The sequence below is a fragment of the Chiloscyllium punctatum genome, chromosome 16 (genome assembly GCF_047496795.1).
Source record: "Chiloscyllium punctatum isolate Juve2018m chromosome 16, sChiPun1.3, whole genome shotgun sequence".
Taxonomy (NCBI): Eukaryota; Metazoa; Chordata; class Chondrichthyes; order Orectolobiformes; family Hemiscylliidae; genus Chiloscyllium; species Chiloscyllium punctatum.
This window is the reverse complement of record NC_092754.1, coordinates 10526570-10549325: the sequence shown is the minus strand read 5'-3', so window position 1 is coordinate 10549325 and position 22756 is coordinate 10526570. Positions and strand designations below refer to the sequence as shown.

At 38.1% G+C, this 22756-nt stretch overlaps 1 protein-coding gene across 4 annotated transcripts in view; it reads right to left on the bottom strand.

Annotated features, from left to right (window-relative positions):
* Positions 1-22756, bottom strand: part of ptpn11b (protein tyrosine phosphatase non-receptor type 11b) — a 134680-nt gene that overhangs the window by 22776 nt on the left and 89148 nt on the right. For all 4 annotated transcript variants that reach the window (XM_072586209.1, XM_072586207.1, XM_072586206.1 and 1 more), the window contains exons 3-11: positions 18303-18497; positions 16214-16406; positions 14785-14901; positions 12293-12406; positions 11166-11262; positions 10211-10290; positions 4891-5034; positions 2063-2194; positions 487-641 (exon numbers count right to left, since the gene is read on the bottom strand). In XM_072586209.1, the coding sequence (XP_072442310.1) occupies positions 487-641; positions 2063-2194; positions 4891-5034; positions 10211-10290; positions 11166-11262; positions 12293-12406; positions 14785-14901; positions 16214-16406; positions 18303-18497 (1227 nt within the window). The remainder of the gene's footprint in view (positions 1-486; positions 642-2062; positions 2195-4890; positions 5035-10210; positions 10291-11165; positions 11263-12292; positions 12407-14784; positions 14902-16213; positions 16407-18302; positions 18498-22756) is intronic.

The following is a 22756-nucleotide window of genomic DNA, read 5'->3' as shown; positions in this document are numbered from 1 at the left end:
CCTGAGCAACTCTTTGAGAGTAGCATAAAATAAAATTTCAAGTTTTCATGAGCAGTTGTTACGGACATAACTTTTTTAGGTTCTTAACAGTTTATTTTCTTGTTTGTAAGTTTCCTTGTACAGTCAAGAAGGAATAGTTAGTTGTTGAAAGGTTAGATTTGACTTTCAAGTGGAAAACCAGGTATAGAAATGTCCCATATGCCTGTCAAAAAATGCAACTACCAATTCAATAAAACAAACACACACTGTACTTGGTTAGCTTTTCCACTGAACAGGTCAATTAATGAAAGAAGCTAGCAACAGGATCTAGCCATCAAAGACACACGACTAATTGATCCTCAATATAATGATACAGTTAAGGGAACAGTGGTTCAGTTTTCAACCAGTTATTGAATTATCTATTAATCTTAAAACTCTTACAGGTTCTGATTTGAGGAGGGACAGTACATAGTGGCCAGTTTACGGTGATCCAAATTATCCAAGTACCTGCAGTGCACTATAATAGGGCCAGTATCTGGAATGCTTTGCTGTGTACGATTTACTTGGTCCAGGAAACTCAATACTCCTCCTGGTTCATTGGGCACTCCATGATCTGGCCAGCTGAGATACTGATAGTGCCATATGTATCTAGGTGCTTCCTTCTGTGTGAAATAAAATCATAAAATGCTAGTCAGTTCATTTTTAATTCTCTGAAGAGTAACAACATGGATTTTAGCAACTGTTATGCATTTCCAGACAATAATTCTGCACTATTAGCAACAAGAAATATAGTGGAGTCTCTAAGCCAATTCAATTCCACTCCCCCAATAATAATAATAATAATCTTTTAATCCTTGTTGTTATTTCATCTATAATCGCACATTATTTCTCAACTGTTGTCCTCCCTTGCCTAAGCAATATAACTGTATGGGTGGCATTGGTAAGTACCAGATTCCTTCTATCCCACACCACACAGGAAGCATCTTAAAAAAATACTGGACCAGTGGTACTGTAGAAATTGGCAAGTAACTAAATCTGCATTATCTAGGATGTGCTCCAATATTCCTCCAGATCACTCGACACAAATTAACAAAAATCCTACTTGGAGCAGCACGAAATTCAAATCCTTACAATATACTCCAAATGTTTTTCTCACCACGATTCATCAGCTGGCATAAGAAGTTCATAAATAAACTGGCAATAGTCTCAATTTTTGCAGGACAGGAGTGTGGGGAGGAGGTTCTTTGGAGATTCTGATCACTGTCCTCAAAGTGTACAGCATCAGCTTTCTTTCTTAAAGCTGCTTGACCAAAAGTACTTTCCAGATGAAGAAGTAGTTTTCAAATGCAGTCACTACTGTTATGTGAACAACGTAGTGAGCAATTCTGTTCACAAGGTTCTACAAATTGAATAGATTAACAATCTGTTTTGGTGATACTAATTGAATAATAAATGCTGGTCCACCGATATGTGCTTCTGTAAATGGTATTGTAGAATCTTTGGTAATCACCTGAACAGGTTTGACAGGGCCTTGGTTTTACAGAATACAACAGAATCCCTACTGTGTGGAAGCAGGCCATTTGGCCCATCAAGTTAACACTGATCATCTGAAGAGTATTCCACCCAGACTCTCACCTTTACCCTATCTCTGTAACCCTGCATTTTACCTGGCTAACCCACCTAGCCTGCACATTTCTGGGCACGATGGGCAACTTACCATGGCCAATCCATCTAAACTGCCCATCTTTGGACATGGGAGGAAGCCAGAGCACCTGGAGGAAATCCACGTAGACACGGGGAGAACATGCAAATTTCACACAGACAGGTGCCTGAGGCTGGAATTGAACAAGGGTCCTTGGTGCTGTGAAGCTGCAGTGCTCACCACTGAGCCACCGTTTAACATTGTATCTGAACTGTGACACTTTCAGCAATCCAACAGTTCCTCAGTACCCCATGAAGTAATGTTAACTGGAATACAGTATCTGTAATTCTTCTGTAATTACTTGTCATTCTCTACATTCTCTATGGGATAAGGAAACAAGCCAGTATGTAAATTAACATTTCTGATCAAGAGTATAGTTACCCGGGCTGTTTGTATAACCTCCAGCTCACGCACAATGTAATCTTGCGCCATGCGTTCTTTCAGATTTCGCACAGAAATTGTACCATACAATTTTGATGCTTCTAAATCTGGCCAATAACGATAACATTTATTCTGCAGCAAACCGAAAACAAGCAATTACTCAATTTTCGAGCATGTAGTTGAACACATTCACATGCCAGAGTTTGTCAATAATGAGCTGATGGTGCTCGCTGCTGATTTCGAAGGAAGAGGGTTATTCACAATAATCTGATCACCCCAGTAGTGCGGATTCCATATTTCTCAATATTAATTTCATTCCAATATAATAAAACAAGGAATTGTGGATGCTGGAGATCTAAAACAAAAACAGAAATTGCTGGAGAAATTAGGATCTGGCAGCATCTGTGGGAATAGAACAGAGATAATCTTGCGATTCCAGTTACTCAGTATCTTCCACAGTAATGTAATGAGCAGGCTGAATAGCCAATCACATTGAAAGTGCATACTCCTTTGAGACCACAGACACCGCTGTCTTCCAATAGTGAAATGATAAAGCTATTAACTGTGGAAAAGGAAGCACTGATCTGATATGTGAAGCAGTACACTTATGACTGACATCATCTGAAACAGGAAAAAGTTAGTTGGATGGAAATGCAACATAATGGCAACTTTCACCTTTAATGCAGAATCATCCCAATGCAGAGGTTGGCAGAGTTTCAAAACTGAATCCTTGGTGAGACAAGCATAATGAAGAACGGAAGCTATTTAATATTCGGAGGGAGGAAGAGATTGGGGTGAAGTCTGGACACCCTGTCTCTTTCCCACCTCTACCTGATAAAGACTAGAATGTGAAAACTTGTTGATTACTGCTTGAATATTGGCAGGAAAGTTATGTGGGAAGGAGTCACCATTCTGATTCTGAAAAGCAATCTTGTCAGAGGTTCTGGATTTGTTTTCTAAGGGCATGGGCTATAGATGAGAAAAGCCTTGTACAAAGGCCCTCAGTCTCCAGTTGCCTGAACCAACCTTGAGAATGACAGTCAACTGAAAGTCAACCCCCATTCCTATCTTCAGACCTCCTCCCTTCAGGATGAATCCTCTATGCAACCTACAACTTGTCCTTGCTCAAATATGGTTTAAGTCATTCACTGATCACAGACCTCTGTGGGTGCATTACTAACAGCAGCTACTGAGCCTGGGCAATAAAGACCAGCAGCTCTTGAGGGCTGGGATTCCATTACTGACATCAGGACTCCTGGCAAAGACCAGACATTGTCCAATGAAATGCTTAATGGGCCCTTAACTTCAGTAGATCTTCCTCAATGGAGGCAATCTGACCTTTCCGTCAGGTCTTTAGCCAAAAGGAGAAACTCCCAGTGCTACATTAAATTTCAGCCAGGATTCCTTATGTATACCAAAAAAAAGTTTTCATTTTAAAAACTGCTTGCTTACATCAAATTGCTTGGCAATTAATTTATTTTAAGTAGTAAAATTCCATCCATCTTATTTCATAATTAATAAATATTAAATGATTCATTCTTTTAGTGAAAAAAATTGCTTTAAAAATAGACTGTATATCTCCTTAGTTGAGAGTGTGGTGCTGGAAAAGCACAACCGGTCAGGCAGCATCCAAGGAGTAAGTGAATCGATAATGTCCCTCCCACATTATCCCAGTCCCAAGCTCCAACTCGGCACTGGACCCATCCATCACTGCTTCCTCTGACCAATCACCTTCTCCCTCCCTTTCATCCATCTATCGCTTTCCCAGCTACCTACCCCAGCCCCACCCCTCCCCTCCCATTTATCGCTCACCACGAGGTTCACAGCCTCATTCCTGATGAAGGACTTATGCTCGAAACGTCAATTCTCCTACTCCTTGGATGCTGCCTGACCTGCTGTGCTTTTCGAGCATCATACTCTCGACTCTGGTCTCCAGCACCTGCAGTCCTCACTCTCCTGTATATCTCCTTAAGTTGCCAAAGGTGAAAAACAATAGAACACTGCCAACGTTTCATAGAAAACGTAGGAAAAATGCACCATAATAAACAGGAAATAAATGTCCAGTGCAGACCAACTCCTTAAATTATACTCTCCTACAACTGGCAACACATTTTCATGACATTTATCTCCTCATAAAATGTACCCATATATTAATTTCAACATTGATATTTGGTGAAGAGAGGTGTAGCAAACCATACTGATAGAACATTAAGGATTATTTGGCCTATTTAAGCAACTGCTTAGTAAGGAGTGGTTGTCAAATATTAATTATTTGTAATTATTTATGATATCCGAATCTCAGTACTTTGAGCAAAATTTATAAGAATCTCCTGTTGCTTCAACAGAATATGACCAGTTGAATTCATGCAATAATGAAATATTTTTTGAGATTGGCACACAAGCTTTAAGCGCTACATTTAAGTCAACAAGTTTTTTTCAAGATATAAATGTGCAAACTATTGCTTTTGTAAAATAATATGCTAAAAGAATAAGTGGACTGTTTAACAGCAAATCTAGTTTGAGAAAAATGGTGTTAACTCTTCAAAAAAAAGCAACATTTTCAAAAGATGTTGATATTGGCTCCTGTGAATGAGTCTTGGAATGGTAATGTGTATGGGGTCTGGAGGGTAGAGAGGGTGTAGCAGGATGTATAGTGGTGTCAGCTAAGTCTAATTCTATCCTCTGATGTGGGTGAAACAGGTGTACTTTCTACAAATTTTTAATAAAATCTTGCCCTTTTAGCCAATTACTTTAAAAGAATATTTTTAATTTAAAAAGTTGCTATTTTCAGTTGTAAATATTTTATCCACAAGTAAGAGCTTACTCACCCTCCCTCTTTCTACTTCTTTGGTTGTCATGACAATGACGTGTGCGTTTTCCTGATAAATCATCTTCCAAAAATCATTGATTGTATTCTGAAGACAGCCTTGTGTTGCAATGTAATGTTTGGAATCCTCTCCAAGTTTTCCATTCTTCAATGTCATGTGGAATAAAGAAAACCATCATTCCAATGTATAACTTTTCTATTTTATCAGAGTTTAAGTAAGATGTTTCAATGATTATCACTAAGGCTAATAGACATAAGCAGATTGTTTAAACTAACAACTCAATCATACCCTGAAAAATCAGCAACTGGTTCACCCCGTTCCTTGCAATTTAAACAAAAATACATTTACCATCATTTGCCACTTAGTAACAATCAAATTGCATACTGAGTGAGCAAATTTTCAAAACCTAAATTTTTAAAGCTTATAAAAGATTTTTTTTAAACCAACCTACAGTGATTTTGTTCAAAATGTGCTGATTTTTTTTTAGAAAATGCAGTAATTTGCTACTATTATCAACTGGAGATCAAAAAGTAAGCAATTTCTATTGCATCTGACTTTCAAATGGGAATCTTGGAAATGGTGTCGGTAAATAACTGGTCTTTACTCGCCAACACTTTCCAATGTTACAGCTTCTTAATATTCAGGGGATTTGGGCTTTGATGGTTGGGCCTGGGATACTACCTGAAGGAACTCTTTCAAATGATGTCCAGGAATCCAGATGACTAACTACCATTGACCACAATTTATTTTCCTTTGTGCTAGGTATGACTTCAACTAGGATAAACTTAATCCTCAATTCCCACTGACTCTAGTTTTGCTAGAGCTCCTTAATATCACTCAGTAGATACAGCTGATGTTAAAGGCAGTCACACTCACATCATCAGGTAGCAGAAATGTCACCTCTAGATAACTATGTAGAAATACCAGGAGAAAAATGAAGCATTTTGGGGCCCTGGGCAGCAAGAGCATTTAGGACTCTTGTGCTCCATGAAACAACTACCCACTCCACCTTACATCCCTATCCAATTAATAAAAACAAACATACAGTAAATGCATGAAGAAATAAGCTTATGCGACACTTGTTTTACAAATATATAAAAAGCAAAAAGATAATTAAGGAAAAAATGGCAATTACAAAAGTTGAAGGAGGTAGCTTGTGCAGAAGTTATGGAAAGAAGTTTAAATGAATTTGTGTGTCCATATTCACAAGGGAAAAGCACAATGTAGATAAAGTAATCCAAGAGGAGCAGTGTGAAATATTGGTTAAAATAATCATAACGTGAGGATGTGTTTGGAGTTGAATCCTTGAAAATGAATAAGTCAAAGCAAAGAAGATTGCCTCAGATTACAACGGGATCTTGATCAGATGGTCCAATGGCCAAGGAGCAGCAGATGGAGTTGAATTTAAAGAAATATGAGGTGCTGCATTTTAGAAAGAAAAATCAGAGCAGGACTTATCCATTTAATGCTGACGTCCTTGGGATTGTTGCTGAACAAAGACCTTGGAGTGCAGGTTCATAGTTCCTTGAAAGTGGAGTCACAGGTAGATAGCACAGTGAAGGTGGTGTTTGGTATGCTTGCCTTTATTGGTCAGTGCACTGAGTATAGTAGTTGGGAGGTCATATTGTGGCTGTACTGGACATTATTTGGCCACTTTTGGTGTATTGTGTGCAATTCTGGTTTTCCTTCAATAGGAAGGATGTTTGGAAACTTGAAAGGTTCAGAAAAGATTAACGATGATGTTGCCAGGGTTGGAGGGTTTGAGCTGTAGGGAGAGTCTAAATAGGCTGGGGCTATTTTCCCTGGAGCGTTGGAGGCCGAGGGGTGAGCATATAGAGGTTATAAAATCATGAGGGGCATAGACAGGGTCAGGGAGTCCAAGACTAGATGGCAAAGGTTTAAGGTTAGAGGGGAAAGACATAAAAGGGACCTAAGGGGCACCATTTTCACAGAGGATGTGCCTGTATGAAATGAGCTGCCAGAGGAAGAAGTGGAGGCTGGTATGATTATCGCATTGAAAAGGCATTTGGATGGGTACGTGAATAGGAAGGGATTAGAAGGATACGGGCTCAGTTTTGGCAAATGGGACTAGATTTATATAGGGTAGCTGGTCAGCATGGGTGAGTTGGACCAAAAGGATCTGTTTCCGTGCTGTATATCTCTATTACTCTATAAGTCCCTAGGGCCGAACGATTGTTCCCCAGGATGATGGTGGTGGTCAGGGAGGAAATAACAGTTGCTCTGAGGATTATTTTCCAATCTCACTGTACTCAAGTGAAGTGCCAGAGGCCTGGAGGAATGCAAATATAGTTCCGTTGTTTAAAAAGGGTACAAAGGAAATGCTAAACAAATATAGGCCAGTTAGTCTTACTTCAATGGTGGGCAAATTGTTAGATTATCTGATCTCTCAGAATCTATTCTATCACTTAGAAAGGCATGGACTAGTCAGGAATAGTCAGCATGTAAAGGTTTGTAAAGGCTTTATTTGTCATGCCTTACCAATTTGATTGAAATCTTTGAGGAACTGACAAGGAGGATCAATGAAGGTAGTGCAGTGGATGTTGTCTACATGGATTATACTAAGGTATTTAACAAAGTTCCACATGGCAGACTGGTCAACAAAAGCAAAAGCCCATGGGATATAGGATAATTTGTCAAATTGTATCCAAGGTTGGCTGAGTAACAGGAAACAAAGGGGAATGGTTGATGGTTGCCCTTGCGAATGGAAAGTGGTGTTCCACAGGGCTCTGTGTTGGGACCACGACTGTCATACAATAACAACTTGTACTTGAGCATGGGGGGCATAGTTGGGAAATTCATGCAGATGACAAAAACTGGCCATGTAGTAGATAGTGTAGACAATAGTTATAAGGTCCAAAATGATAATAAGTTGGTGGAGTGGGTAGGAAAGTACCAGATGCAGTTCAACTCTGATAAGTGAGAGGTAATGCTTTTGGGGAGGTCAAACAATAAAAGGGAATACACAATAAATGGGAGGTACTGAGAGGGGTAAAAGAAATGAGAGAGCTTGGCTTGCAAGTGCACAGGTCTCTAAGGGTAGCAGTGGAGGTAGATAGCTTTGTAAACTTTCTGAGCACCACATCACAGGAAGAAAGTAACTGCGCTGGAGAGAGCACAGAGAAGATTTACTTGAATGTTGCCAGGACTGGACAATTGTAGCTATGGGGATAGATTGTAGAGGTTGGGTTTGTTTTCCTTAGAGCAAAGACAGCTAAGGGGTGATATATTTGAGGTGTACGAAATTGTGAGGAGATAGAGTAGACAGGAGGAACCTGTTTCACTTGGCAGAGTGTTCAAAAACTAGAGGTCATGGATTCAAGCTGAGTGGAAGAGGATTAGAGGGGATGTGAGGCAAAGCTTTATTTTAATGCAGAGATTGGTGGGTGTTTGAAATTCACCACCTGAGGAGTAAACTTTTTAGAAAATATCTGGATCTGCACCTTCATTACAAGACTTGTATCACGTGCAGATGGGATTAGAAAGGGCATCTGGGTGTCTTTTGTTCGGCATGGATTAGATGGACCAAATGGAACCCTTCTGTGCTATGTCATTTCTATGGTTCTATTTACATACCATACCAATCAAAAAGCAGGTCATATCACATTATACTATCCTGAAACATTAAAGATTAATTTGTTACACACCCAAAAAGACGATGTTTTGTAAGCTTAACAATAGGTTTAACAACAGTTATTTACTATCATAGAGTCATAGATTCATGGAGATGTACACCATGGAAACAGACCCTTTGGTCCAACTCGTCCATGCTGGCCAGATATCCCACTAGTCCCACTTTCCAGCATCTGGCCCATATTCCTCCAAACTCTTCCTATTCATATACCCATCTAGATGCCTTTTAAATGTTGCAATTGTACTTGCCTCCATCACTTCCTGTGGCAGCCCATTCCACACACGCACCACCCTAGTCTAGAATGTAACTGTTCTGTGCAGCATTATATTAAAATAAATTTAATTTGCCTTCTATTGGGTACATATTGCAAATTCTTAATTTACCAGGAAATCATTTTTGAAAGATGGTGGTACATGAAACAACTGTAAACTATTTATTTAATGTTAGCATGCAATCTATGAGAAGACTAAAAATGCTGTAATTATTATGAACATTTAGAAATAATACCTATGCTAAAATGCTGCCATTGCTGTTCCAGACCATTCAAATTGACATAAAAAGCAAAAACTCAGTCATTTTCTCGAGAATTGTCTATTCTGCAACATAGCCTTTTGAGGGTCATGAACTTGGGGTGTGATAGGTTTGGTGCCTTACACACAAACTCTTACACACAGGGATTCTACCACCTGAGTGGCCACTGAACAGTCAAAGAAAGTCTACAGACATGTGAAAATCAAACATGAGATACACGCAGCAATCTCTACTTCCCTATTTTCTCTCCGGTTGCTCAAACCAATGCCCAGGAGATTAGAGTAGCTTTCTGTTCTCATCGGGAAACAACTAAACGGAGTTTTACCAGTGGCTCCATGTTAGCAGAGTCCCTGAGCACAAGCCCCAGGTGCGCACTGATTTGCCTTGAGTAGAATATTTGCACAACAGCCAGCTGCTGGCTTGTCTTATTATTGGCACATGTCCAAAATGGGATAATGGATCAATTAAGATATATAATATTGGATAACATTACGATCAAATAGAAATATCTTGAATCTGGACAATTTGGAATTGCCTGAATCTCATGATATGATTTCTCCCCTCAGTCCTTTGCCTTGACAGGGAGTCTTTGGGTAAAATATGAGGGCGAAACTAGATTGCCCATGAAAACATGTGAAGGTATAATGAGCAGCAATTAATTTGTGCCACTGATTTGATTGCAATGCAGAGAGCATACAAGGAGAAGGGTGAAGACTGGCATGGTCAGCTCAGTTGGCTAGCTTGTGAAGCAGAGTGAATCCAGCAGGGTGGGCTCAATTCCCACATTGGCTGAGGTTACCATGAAGGATTCTTCTTCTCAAACTGTCCGCTCATGAGCTCCGGTCACCAGCTGTCATCTCCATCTAATGACAGAGCAGCTGTATGTTCTCATAGTAAAAAGGGAGAGCCTGAGGCCTAAGAGCTGATGAAGAAGTCTCACAGAACCAAGAATGGGCTCTAGCAAGTCCAACTAGCATCTGCCTGCTCAGCGGCTACTTTGAATGACCAAGAACTATATTAATATAATGCATGTGTGCACAAATCGGTACAATGCCTTGATGGCAGCAAACAGATCCCCAAGTTTGAAAAGGAAAATAAAATCAATTCAAACCATTTTGAAGAAATTTAGATACTTACTGTAATATTATTAGCGTTGATGTAATCTGATCCCAATATGGTTTCATCCACTTCCTTCAGTGTAACTCTGGTATTATCAACTACAAGAAAGTTGGAACAATTACCATCATTAGAGTCAGAGATGTACAGCACAGAGACAGAACCTTCGTTCCAACTCATCTATACTGAGCAGATATCATATATTAATCTAGTTCCATTTGCCAGCACCTGGCCCATATCCCTCTAAACCCTTCCTATTCATATACCCATCCAGATGCCTTCTAATTGTTGTTATTGTCCCAGCCTCCACCACTTCCTCTGGTACTCATTCCATACATGGACCACTCTTTGCATGAAAACATTGCCCTATAGATTCCTTTTAAATATTTCCCCTCTCACCCTAAACCTATGCCCTTGAGGTCTGTACTCCCCCACCCCAGGGAAAGACCTTTTCTATTCAACCTATCCACGCCCCTCATTTTATAAACCTCTGAAGTTCAAACTATAGTAGTTCAAAGTACTTCAACCTATAGTATACTGGTAATAATTTTTTTTACTAGGATTTTCTGTGCTTTTGATAACAACTTACATTCCAAGAATTACATATACGATGAAAGTATGTTATACATCCAGATACTGTGCTTATACGAGCACAACTAAATTCATGCAAGCTCTCAGAAAACATTGCATTGCAACTACGTTCACTGCAACATTTTGTTCCTATTGCCAGACAATAATTAAATTTGGAAACATTAACTGAATCTCCATATTTAACCGCCGGTTGAGTATAATTTAAAAATTAAAATTAAACCTGCAATTCTGAATAGAAGTGTAACATCAATTTAAAACAGCATGCTTGTAGGTTTGATGATCATATTCATTTCTGCATTGAATTAAGGTTTTGTTGAAAGTTTGCTTTCCCATGGCTCATGGAGAATGAGAATGCTGATATAAACCTCGAGTGAAGCCCACTTACATGGTAAAATATTTTTGTATCTGTTCTTGCTTTTGTTTTCTATTCTTTGTCCTTCCTTTCTGCTATAGAGTAGTTTATATTCTTGTTGCTGAAGAAGCTGTTAAAGAAAATTTCAAAAGATATGTCAAATGTTTACAGTAACCACTTCTAATGGAGGTTAGACTTTCTTTTGGTGGAGTGATTTAAAAATAATATTTTTTACAATGCACAGAAATTTAGTTAATTTAGTTTGTAATATGCAGATAATCATTTAATTACGACCAAATAATAAAGTGGACTGGCTGCGTATTATTTGGGATAATGAAAGGAGTATCATTTTCCTTTGCGGTTTCTGCTGTAACCTTTTGGCAGAGAGCTGAACTGCTGCTGTCGGCAATAATTCGTACATCTATGTTATGAAATAAAGGAATTCAGGCACTGCAGCAATATTAAAAAAAGTCATAGCTTATTGAAAAAGTTGTAGTCAATTTTAGCATGCTTTCTTATAAAGTGGCCAAGGGCAAGTCCTATGAAACAGCTGATTTTGAACATTTTTATATTTGTCTCCACAACAATTCAGGTCAAGACATTAAGGTCATGCATATCAGCGTGAATGCATTGCTAAACGTTTAGCTACACATTAGAGTATCTATGACCTTTTTGTTAGGTGAGGGGACATGATGTTAATAACAAAGGCCGTGTCTGGTGGGGCAAAAACATCAGTCTCGTGCAATTTAAATTAAAGAAGCATCAAAATATATTTATGGAGGGATAAAATAACATAGGGGACTAAATAAAGTTGAGAAAGTGAGACAAAATCAAACTATTTAAAAAAATGTTTTCTTGTACTGGAGGTAGTCAGGTTATATGTGCAGGTCAGAGACTTGTGGTATTCCATACAGCTATGTCCGCTCAATTATTGAGTTGTAATATATTTAAAGCAGAGGTTGGAATGCTTTGAGTATGAAAGACATTAAAGGGATATGGCAGAAATGTCCAGTTGAGGTAAATCAACTATACTCTTGCATAACAACAGGTTTGAACTTCTAAATGGTCTATTCTAGGGCCTATTTCATGGGTTCTCACATCAACTTCAGGAGTCCTATTCAAACGTATTAAAACAAAAACCATATAATCACTCTACTTACCTCAAACTCTTCCCAAAAGCCTTGCTTGGCCTTTTCTGTGTTATCTGCTGTTTTATTAAGTTCCTTGACTCGATTCTCTATGTTTGCAGCATTTATTCTTGTGGCATTGAATGGCTGTGCAAAGATTTTGTAGTATTAAAATTACATTTTTTTCAGTTAATTCAACTGAATAGTTGACAAACAGTTAAATTCAAATTAATCAAAATCCAATGAACATTAAAACAGCATTGGTTCCTTATCCTACTTTTGAGGAAGAATTCAACTTTTAGCCATGCATTTTTGATGAGCTAAATCATTAATCTCTGAATTTAGCATCTGTAGTGTGCCAGAATTGAGCAGGCATGTACACCAACTTTGTGAATGCTATAGGCCGGAATTTGCAAAGATTTTCTTTTAAACCAGATACTGTAAGATAAAGTTTCCCTGTTGTTCTTCTTTCATGCAGGTTAGCAGAAAATACTATATTCTGTCAGAGGCCAACCCCGATCTATGTGACTGACTGCCTCCAGATCGAGACAATTAAAGGCCCCCTTTCCAGTCTGGCAGGTGGACTGCCCTGGGTATTCGTGCAGGTAACCAAACACTTTCCTCATCTGCTGAAAACTCAGATAGAAAGTCGAAGCCCATAACTGGTTGTTAATTGATCACTTCAGACCTTAATTACTGGCAGATAAAACAAAATTCCCAAACGGACTTTCTTGCCCAGATACAGGTATCACTCCAGGGCCAACTCAATTTTTTTCCCCTTCCACCACCCCCTAGTGAGGGGAAAATTCCATCCAACATCATTCCTCCAATGTATTTGGCTGGTACATTTTTAAGAACAGCTTTACAAGTTTTACATTTTCAGCTGTGAGAAGCCACTGGAAAGTTAAATTCAACTTGCAGCCAGGGAACCAGTCACATTTACAATGAATGACAATTCCAGGAAACTAATTTTTAACTGATATAAAAAAGACTGTTGTAGAAAAATCATTTAGCACATTTCTTGGAAAATCTTATAAAGGATTAAAAGATTGATATGACAAGTCAAAGTTTACAGGAACAGATTTCAGGGGACAGATGACACAGTCTAGTGAAATAAGCAATGCCTCACAGATAAAATTTGAGATAAAGGTGAAGGGATATATTTCAGCAGGAATGATGAATAATACAAACTAAACTAAGTAATTTTAAAATGAGTTGAAAATTAGAGAGATCTAAAGGCGTACTAACACAAATCTCTGAAGGTGACAAGTTGACAAGGTTCTTAAATAGGTGATCCTTGGCTTTATTAACAGCTTTATACACATGGTGGCTCAGTCGTTAGCACCAGGGACCTGGATCCAATCCCAGCCTTGGGTGCCTGCCTGCATGAACTTTGCATGGTCTTCCTGTATCTGTGTGGGTTTCTGCCGGGTGGTCCGGTTTCTTCCTATAGTCCAAAGATGTGCAGCTTAGGTGGATTGGTCATGCTAAATTCCCCTACTGTCCACATGTGTGCAGGGTAGGGGGGTTAGCCATGGGCATTGCATGGTTAGCGTTACAGCGTGCAGGGGTGGGTCTGGGTGGGCTGCTCTTTGGAGGGTTGTTTGGACTCGATGGGCCAAATGATTTATTTCCACACTGTAAGAAGTCTATGGATCTCAACGTAAAAGAAGTGTCAGAGAAAATGGTATTACAGAAAACTCACATAACAATACTGGCTAAAAACGTAGCTGGACCACTCTGTCCAATTCTAGACACTCAGCTTTAGGAAGGATGTCAAAGCCTAAGAAAGGCAGAACAAATTTACTATAGTGCATCAGGAAACAGAGTTGGGAGATATGTGAAAACAGGGAGAAGTTCAGGTTGGCTCTTATTACTATAGAGAACCTTAAGAGGATCAAATAGAGGTGTTGAAAATCATGACTGGTTGTGGCAGAGTAAATACAAAACTGGTTCCAGGAGCATAGAATCATAGAGACATACAGCACAGAAACAGATCCTTTAGTCCAACTTGTTCATGCTGACTAGATGTCCTAATTTAATCTGGTCCCATTTGCCAGCACTTGGCCCCATACCTCTCTAAACCCTTCCTATTCTTCTACCCATCAAATGGACAAAAAGGACACAGAGTGAAGGTAAAAGAACCAAAATTGACATGACAAAATTTTTTTCTTAAAGTTGCTATGATTTGGAATATGTGCTTGAAATGATGGTTTGTTCGAACAATCAATTGTCTTTGAATGGGAAAACACTTTCTGAAAAGGAGTGACATGTCGAATAGCTCTACGAAATTGCAAACACAGGCACAATGGACTGAACAGTCTCCTTCTGTGCTATGTTAATGATTTTATGATAATACATGCAGAGACACATCAATTTAATAATAAAAATAATATAAAGATACCTCCTCCCAAGTTCTAACAAACTTTAAGTTTGATGATGTATTTTCCAAAATCCCTGTTTGTGTTTAATCAAAAGCAAGCTATCACTCTGTAAAATTATCCAAATTAGAAGAAATACTGTACCTGTTTAAGGTGAACTACAATTCCAGTAACTTCTACCATTGGATTCTTTTTGTAGTGTTCCACCAAGTCAGTAAGTGTGTCAAATCTTTCACCTCCACCAACATCGTACTTCCCATCCTGGATTGACCCAAAAATGTACTGATTAAAATATACTCTGTTACAAACTGTGGTTACAGGTTTTAGCAAAATATCCACTTCATGTGACATTCTCAGTAGCTTACTGTAAATTGAAAATTACAGTGTAATCTTAAATGCTGCATTCTTATAAATGAACAACTAGCCTCACACTCTATTCAACTCATAAAACCACCAATCTCTGGCTTACAGGATTAAAAATCAATACTGTCAGCAGTTGTATTTCATGAGTTATATGAATGAAACATCAGTGATATTCAAATTTATTTTACTGGTTGAATCAGGGGACTACCTCAGAATTTATAATTTCTGTATACAGTACTATAATAGTTGTGGGAAGATTAAATGATAGATCGTAAACTATTCAGTGAAAAATAACTAACTGCTCAGAAGCTTATTCTCAGTTTCAAACTTTATCATCATGACCTTCAGAAAGCCTTCATTATATTACAGCATACGTATTATTTTGCAAGTGTTTTTATTGTAACTATAATGAGTAACATTTGCCTTAATTGAATAGTGGCTTCATAATGATCTATATTCCTGAGAAAATGTTCATTCACTTTTACTCTACTCCTCTCTCTTTCCCACTAAGAAATTACAGTTAGGATGTATCTTTTTTTGAAAAACTATTCCTTCATGTAGCATTGCATATATTCAATATTGCTGCTAAATCCTGGAACAGATAAACAAAGTTAAAAATAACTAAGGGAATATCTTTAGAAAATCTTTGTGTTTTATGTGAAAGGAGTACTCCTTGTTCTGTTTTCATCTCTTATTTGCAAAGGGACAAACTATTGATGGGGACTTCTCTTTGGGTGCCAGATAGGAGTAATATAAAACCTGAATGATTATTGTACTTGTGAGAATATAGGAAAAGTCACTGAGCTACTGTATAATAGGGATATTAAAGCTGGAAGCAATCTATTCATGGGAATCCACACACACTTTCCATCAGAAGCCGCAGTGTTGCCACTAGTGGTGATTATCCCGTTGAATTTTCTTTACTCCTTATACTGATGAACTAACTCAGCATAGTCCCTTTCAGGCAGAGGGTTACATTAACAAATAGATGAATAACAGGAGCCTTACTTATGCTGTGCTTTTAATCTGTATCAAGTATTCACTTTGCTACAATCGTGGTATTGAATCTTACACAAGAAAATATTAGACTCCAATGGACAGCTGGAAACAAAATTTACATTTCAAAGCACTTTTCATTAGCTTAAAAAGTAGCAAAATTTAAAATCTCCTAAATATTGTTTTTAAAATGTGGCCAGTTTGAACAGCCCACCTGATTCCGAATCATTACGTGGGTTACTCTTGGCTTACGGTCTCCATTTTCAAACTTCTCTTCATTAGTCAACACTGATAGAACAAAATCTCCTGGTTTACTGAGACTTTCACGCACCAGGAAACTTCCAGGTTTTCCTTTATCTGTCAGCAGTTTTTCAGCATCTTTACCTGATAGATGTCCATGATACCACCTGAAAACATACAATATTGATATTACAAAAGGCTTCCTGCATCTTTTCCATTAACTATAACATTACTTGTGAATACAGATATTGCACACCTTTAATTTAGAAATTCCTTCCTCATAGGGAAGCTTTTGCCCTGGAAAAGTAAATAGCAAATTAAGCATCATTAGTGCCACCTGGCACAAAGGACCCTGGTAGCATCCAAAAACGTTTAAAAATTATTATTTTTTTAAAAAGTTACTGATGACCACAAAACTAATGTTTTGGAGTAAATCGGTCCCTCAATGCTGTAGGAATGAAATAATTTCTAAAAGGTTCAAGAAAAGGCATTCTGAAATAGGAGTACTGAGGCTAGGTTAGAAATTATCCTACACCATAGTTAATATTCATTGTTTGCGCACTGAGTTGGGAATAAGAAGAATATTTTGTTCACGATAATAAACAAATAGTTAATGGTAACTGAGAATAAAACACATTGATTATTTCCTGCCGTCAAAATTCTAAAACTCAAAAACCTAAAGGTTATTGTAGAAGAAAAAAAATATAGAAGTCAAAAGCAGTTCCCGTTTAAAATCACTCAGGACACTGCTGACATTTTAATTCTCATCTTAAAAAAATATCAGCAGGAAATCATATTCTGAAGATCTCTATCCATCTGCAGTTGTTGAGTTGTTGGGGAATCTTTGAATAAGAGTTCATTTGTGACACTAATATTTGCCAATGGAAAATGAGTATCAAGTGTGCTTTGGAGTTGAAGTCTACTTGCAAGTTTGCTGTCTACACTCAAGCTCTGCTTATCAATTGTGTGAGCGAGATAAATTGTATATTTTAAGTAACAATAATTGTTTAAAAATGGCACACAACTATGTCCTTGGCACTTGTTTTTCTGACTCCATCGTTAGGAGTATTATAAAATTTACCAAGATCACCCATGATTTCTGAAGGTGTTGATTTTAGTTTTCACTTTGTGATGAAACTTTCTTGCTTCTATTAAGTACTGTCAACATGTAGTAACAAAAATAGCTTCACTAAAGCAAATAATATATATATATATCCTCCTCTTGCCTGAATATGTGTTCCTCCATGAACAGGGTCACAAGTCTTTAGAAGGTTCATCTTCAGAGAAAGTGGCGGAAGCAGTAGTCTTTGAATATTTTTAAGGCAGAGAAAGTTAGATTATTGATAAGGAATGGGGCTGAAAGGTTATCATTAGGCAGATGGCAATGGGGACTAATCAGATCTGTCATGATCTTATTTAAATGGTGATGCAGCCAAAAAGAGCAGTGGCCCAGTCCTATTCCTGATGGTTTTGAGCCTTTTCAGTGTTTTGGCCAAAAACAAATCAAGGACAAACCATACATCACAATAAACGTTTACTCCCTCCATCACCAGCCTGCAGTTGCTGTAGTATGTGCCATCTACTAGAATCATTATAGCAACTGGCCTAAGTTTTTGGAAGAGCACCTTTCAAATCCATGACTTTTGCTGCCTCGAGCTACAAGGGAACACAATGAAATGCAAGCTCCCTCCATATCACATGCTATCCTGACTTATAAATATATTGTGGTACCATTATCACTGGGCCAAAATCCTCTACTCACTACCTCACAATGCAGTGGGAGTGTCTGCACCATACAGAAAGAAGAAGTTTCATAAGGCTGCTCACCAACAATGTCTCAAGGGAAATTAGGGATGGGTAATGAATCATTGACCCTGTCAATGTCATCAACATCCAAGAATGAACAGAAAGTACTTTCTTTAAAGAAAGGGAGTGCATTAAAGAATACTCACAGCAGTTTGATCTAAAAAGAACAGTGGCAAATATTTAAATTGACTGCTTACCAATTCTATTGAGCCAAAAAGAGCCAAGGGGTGCAGAAAAAAAACAAAGGAATATTGTACCTTTCAGATGTTGGATCTTGGCAGTTCAGAGGATACTTTAGTTCAATTATGTCTCCATTCTTCTCTCGCAAGAGACCTTGTTGCTCTGTATAATACTGAACCAATTCCGCCAAGGTTGCAAACTTTTCTCCTCCATACAGGTCATAATAGTCTCCTGTATTCTGGATCTTGATATGTGTCACTTCTTCATTTCGCCTGAGGTTTCAAAGAAAACGAGTAGATTAACACAAAGGAAAACAAAATAAAATTATAACTGAGAAAATAGACAAAATCCACTTTTTAAAAAATATATATTTATTGGAGCTTAAAATACTTATTGTTGAGGAACATGCAAGGATTAAAGCACAGTTGTATATTTGCTAGTGTAACAACAAGATGAAGTGGTAATAACAGTATAACATTAATACTTTCTATTGTCTCCTTGAAATAAAACAATTTTTAGGAGCAACTCTTAAAACAATTATAAAAGGCACTGTCTGAGTAGGTTATATCAGAGTATAATAGAATAAAAATAGACTTTCATAAGAATATCAATTTTGATTAGAGATGACATTTGATGCGACCATGTTAAAAAGTGGCATGCAGTTTTTGCAAGGCTTTCTTTTACGTTAAACAGAAGGAGGAAATAACTGATTTGTGTTGAGAAGTGCTCATGTACAACTCTTTTAACCTGATCTTACTAGCAGAAACTAAGGGCAAAATGTTTCTTTTGGGAGGTGGTAAGGAAGGACAATAATTGGATGAGTTGGCCCCAAGAGATACTCATTCCTTTCTTGCCAATCTATCAATTAAGTTTTGCATGAGAAGGTTCATTGGGAGATGTCAGGCAATCAAGTAAGACATTTGAGTATTCAATTCACAGCCACTTTTGGGTCTCAATGCACCACCTCCCTGATTATCGCCTTCTGAGCGGATATAAATGGTACTGGATTTCCCAAATGAGTAACTAGGGTAGCGTGTGTGTGCGCGTGCGCGCTTGGGGTTGTGCAGTTTGGTGTCTTCAATTGCTCCAACTAGCAGCCTTTGAAAGCTATGCCTGGGACAGCAGGGAGGCTGGAAGAACACAGCAAGCCAGGCAGCATCAGGAGGTGCAGAAGTCGACGTTTCGAATGTAACCTTTCACAATCGGGGCAGGCATGAGCAGACCACTCAAATTTCCATTTCATTTCTCTCACCTCTTGAAAAAAAATCTAGCCCTAGATTTTGCACTTACATCTTGAACTTAAGACTTTTACTACTTGAAACCAAAAGCCATCAGTTTACAGTTCAGCCAATACAGATTATAGTTTACAGTAAAAAGGTAAACTGGCTAGTTGATGAATATAACCTTAAAGTACTTTGCAACTGGGCATCTGGTAATTTTTCAGAATAAGAGCTTAGTATCCAACAATGTAACGTGACACCATTATCTGCTATCTTGCAATGGGGTGGTGAACAATACAAATACTTAGCTCAAGATAGGATGATCATATTTGTGGTTACCACTCACTCTGAAATCCAATTGATTCCCTCACACATCCTATACCAGGTATCTTGCACAAAATAGAAGGAAATAAGTACTATAAACAAAACACTGATTATGAAATTTGATTAAACAGTGTGTGTGTTAAAGTTAAAAAGGACATTTTCATTTAAAATTGATATTTTCCAAATGCGAAAATGTAAACATCTCAGTGAAATTTGAAGACCCTGGATATGCTTAGCATTATTTAGTCTTAAAAACCTACAGCATCACACTGTAAAACCAAGATTTTGGGGGAAAGAAATTCAAATCAGATTTTCAATTATTTTTAAAGTGGGAAAGAAAATGTTTGAGTTAATAGCTGCATGATTTCTTGCGGTTCTGTGGGTAACATTCTTGGCTCAAGGAGTCAGAAGGTTGTTGGCTCAAGTCTCACATCAGTGCTTGAACACAAAAATCAAGCTTAACATTTCAACATTGTACAGGGGACATTGCACTATTTAAAAAGGCACTGGTGGAGCGAGTGATACGGTTCTAGGGATATTGTCTTTTGGAAAAGATGTTAAACTCATCCCCTATCAAATCTCTCAAGTGAATTAAAAATAGGTCCCATGGAAATATTTTGAAGGAGATACTCCTAGTGTCTTGGGCCGATAAGTATCATTCAATCAACAGCAGAAAAAAAAAGACATTATCTGGTCATTGTCATATTGCTGTTTTTAGATTGGCTGTTATACTTCCTGCACTGCTGCAGCAGCAATGCTTCACAAGTATTTAATTGACTGTAAAGCATACGGCATATCTTGAGGACACAAAAGGCAGACGTATATGCAAGTCTTTCTTTCTTGACTGAAATTAGAGCTGCGTATCACATTGTACATTCTTTCACTCGCTCCTTCAATTGGTCAATCACACCAAAGGTGGGAAAGGCCCCAAGATATTTAAATAATGTCATGGGAGGAGCTTGCACAGGGGGTCAGCAGGAAGAAACTTTTTTCTGATTGAACCACACATGATTTGAGCAGATATAAACAAGCCTCCATTCTTGTACTTTTCACACCATAAGTGCCATATTTGCATAAAGAAGAAACCCAATGTATGAATCTGGTGGTCACCCCATCAACTCAAGGAAAGGCCCCTTCAAAATGCTGGCTCCTGAACCATGAGCCTTAAAGCTCAAAGTCTACTATCTCTATTTCAAGGTCTTTCCTGCCCATTAAATGGTAATCTCAGTCATCAAAATCTGTCTAAGAAAATCTAATTACGGGAATAAACTGAAAAGGTTCAGAGCTCCTTGAAAATGGAGTTGCAGGTAGATAGGATAGTGAAGGCGGCATTTGGTATGCTTTCCTTTATTGGTCAGAGTATCAATTACAGGGGTTGGGAGGTCATGTTGCAGCTGTACAGGACATTGGTTAAGCCACTGTTGGAATACTGCGTGCAATTCTAGTCTCCTTCCTATTGGAAAGATGTTGTGAAACTTGAAAGGGGTCAGAAAGGATTTACAAGGGTGTGACCCATGATGGAGGATTCGAGCTAAAGGGAGAGGATGAATAGGCTAGGGCTGTTTTCCTTGAAGTATCGGAGGGGTGAGGGGTGACCTTATAGAGGTTCATAAAATCATGAAGGGCATGGATAGGATAAATAGACAAAGTCTTTTCCCTGGGGTGGGGGAGTCCAGAACTAGAGGGCATAGGTTTAGGGTGAGAGGGGAAAGATATAAAGGGACTTAAGGGGCAACATTTTTACACAGAGTGGTAGGTGTATGGAATGAGCTGCCAGAGGAAGTGGTGGAGGCTAGTACAATTGCAACATTCAAAAAGGCATCTGTATGGGCATATGAATAGGAAGGATTTAGAGGGATATGGGCTGGGTGCTGGCAGGTGGGACTAGATTGGGTTGGGGTATCTGGTCGGCATGGACAGGTTGGACCGAAGGGTCTGTTTCCGTGCCATACATCTCGGACTCTGAGTTACATCACTGACACAAAAAGTGAAAGTGATCAAATTCTGATATTTTCAAATGTGAAAAATGTTCTAATATTCAGAGAAAATGCAAAAGTATCTAATCACAGTATGCAGCAAACAAAGAATACTGGGTGCTTAACCAGAAACATTTTCCCAGAATCAGATGCCTTTGGGTCAGTTCTAAGTTGGGGGCCCAACAGTTTACAATTAGTAATTCAAGTCTACATGAGGCAGCTATCTATTAGCAACATTACGAAGCAATCTAATTGACTGGAAATAAAATTCCTTCCAGACTTTCCTTTGCATTTAACATGAAATCAACTTTTAATATTGATGATATGTTATGTATTGTTTGCTTGAAAAAGTTTTATTAGCAAATGGTAATACTCATTAGACCACGCTTGTAGCAATAAAAACACAAACATTTACTACACTGAATATTGAAATTTAATCTGAATAATTTTGAGGAGTTGTCACACAAATCACACATCAAGCAAGCATTTTTTTAAGTTCTCCCAATAGGAATAACTAATGCCATTTTTTGTATTTCAGTATCATTTCAAGATGTTAGTACTTTGACACTCTTATACAGTATTGTGTAGATGAACAGCCACCAACTATTCAGCTCAATAATGCAAGCTGCCTTTAAGTTCTAAAGGCCTGAAAATAGCATTTCAGATGATAGCTTCTAATAAAGGATCTAAACATGAATATGTACTCATGCTGTCCTTTGTTGCTGCAAATGCTGTGAATTACCCCTCTGCAATATAAATAGGTTAGATTCCACAATAGCTGAATCCCAAAAAGTGTTACATATCTTAAAGTAACACAGTAATGCATCCAATGAAAAATACATTCCTTAAGTAGTTTGATACTTATGGATGTGACATCACTTTCTTCACATAGAAGTACTTAAACCAAACTCAGGACTTTATCATCTGAAGCACTGGAAGTTAAATGGGTCAATTCTCAAGTGGATGCATTTATATCAATGCTTTGCTATGTATAGAAAATGGGATTGAGAA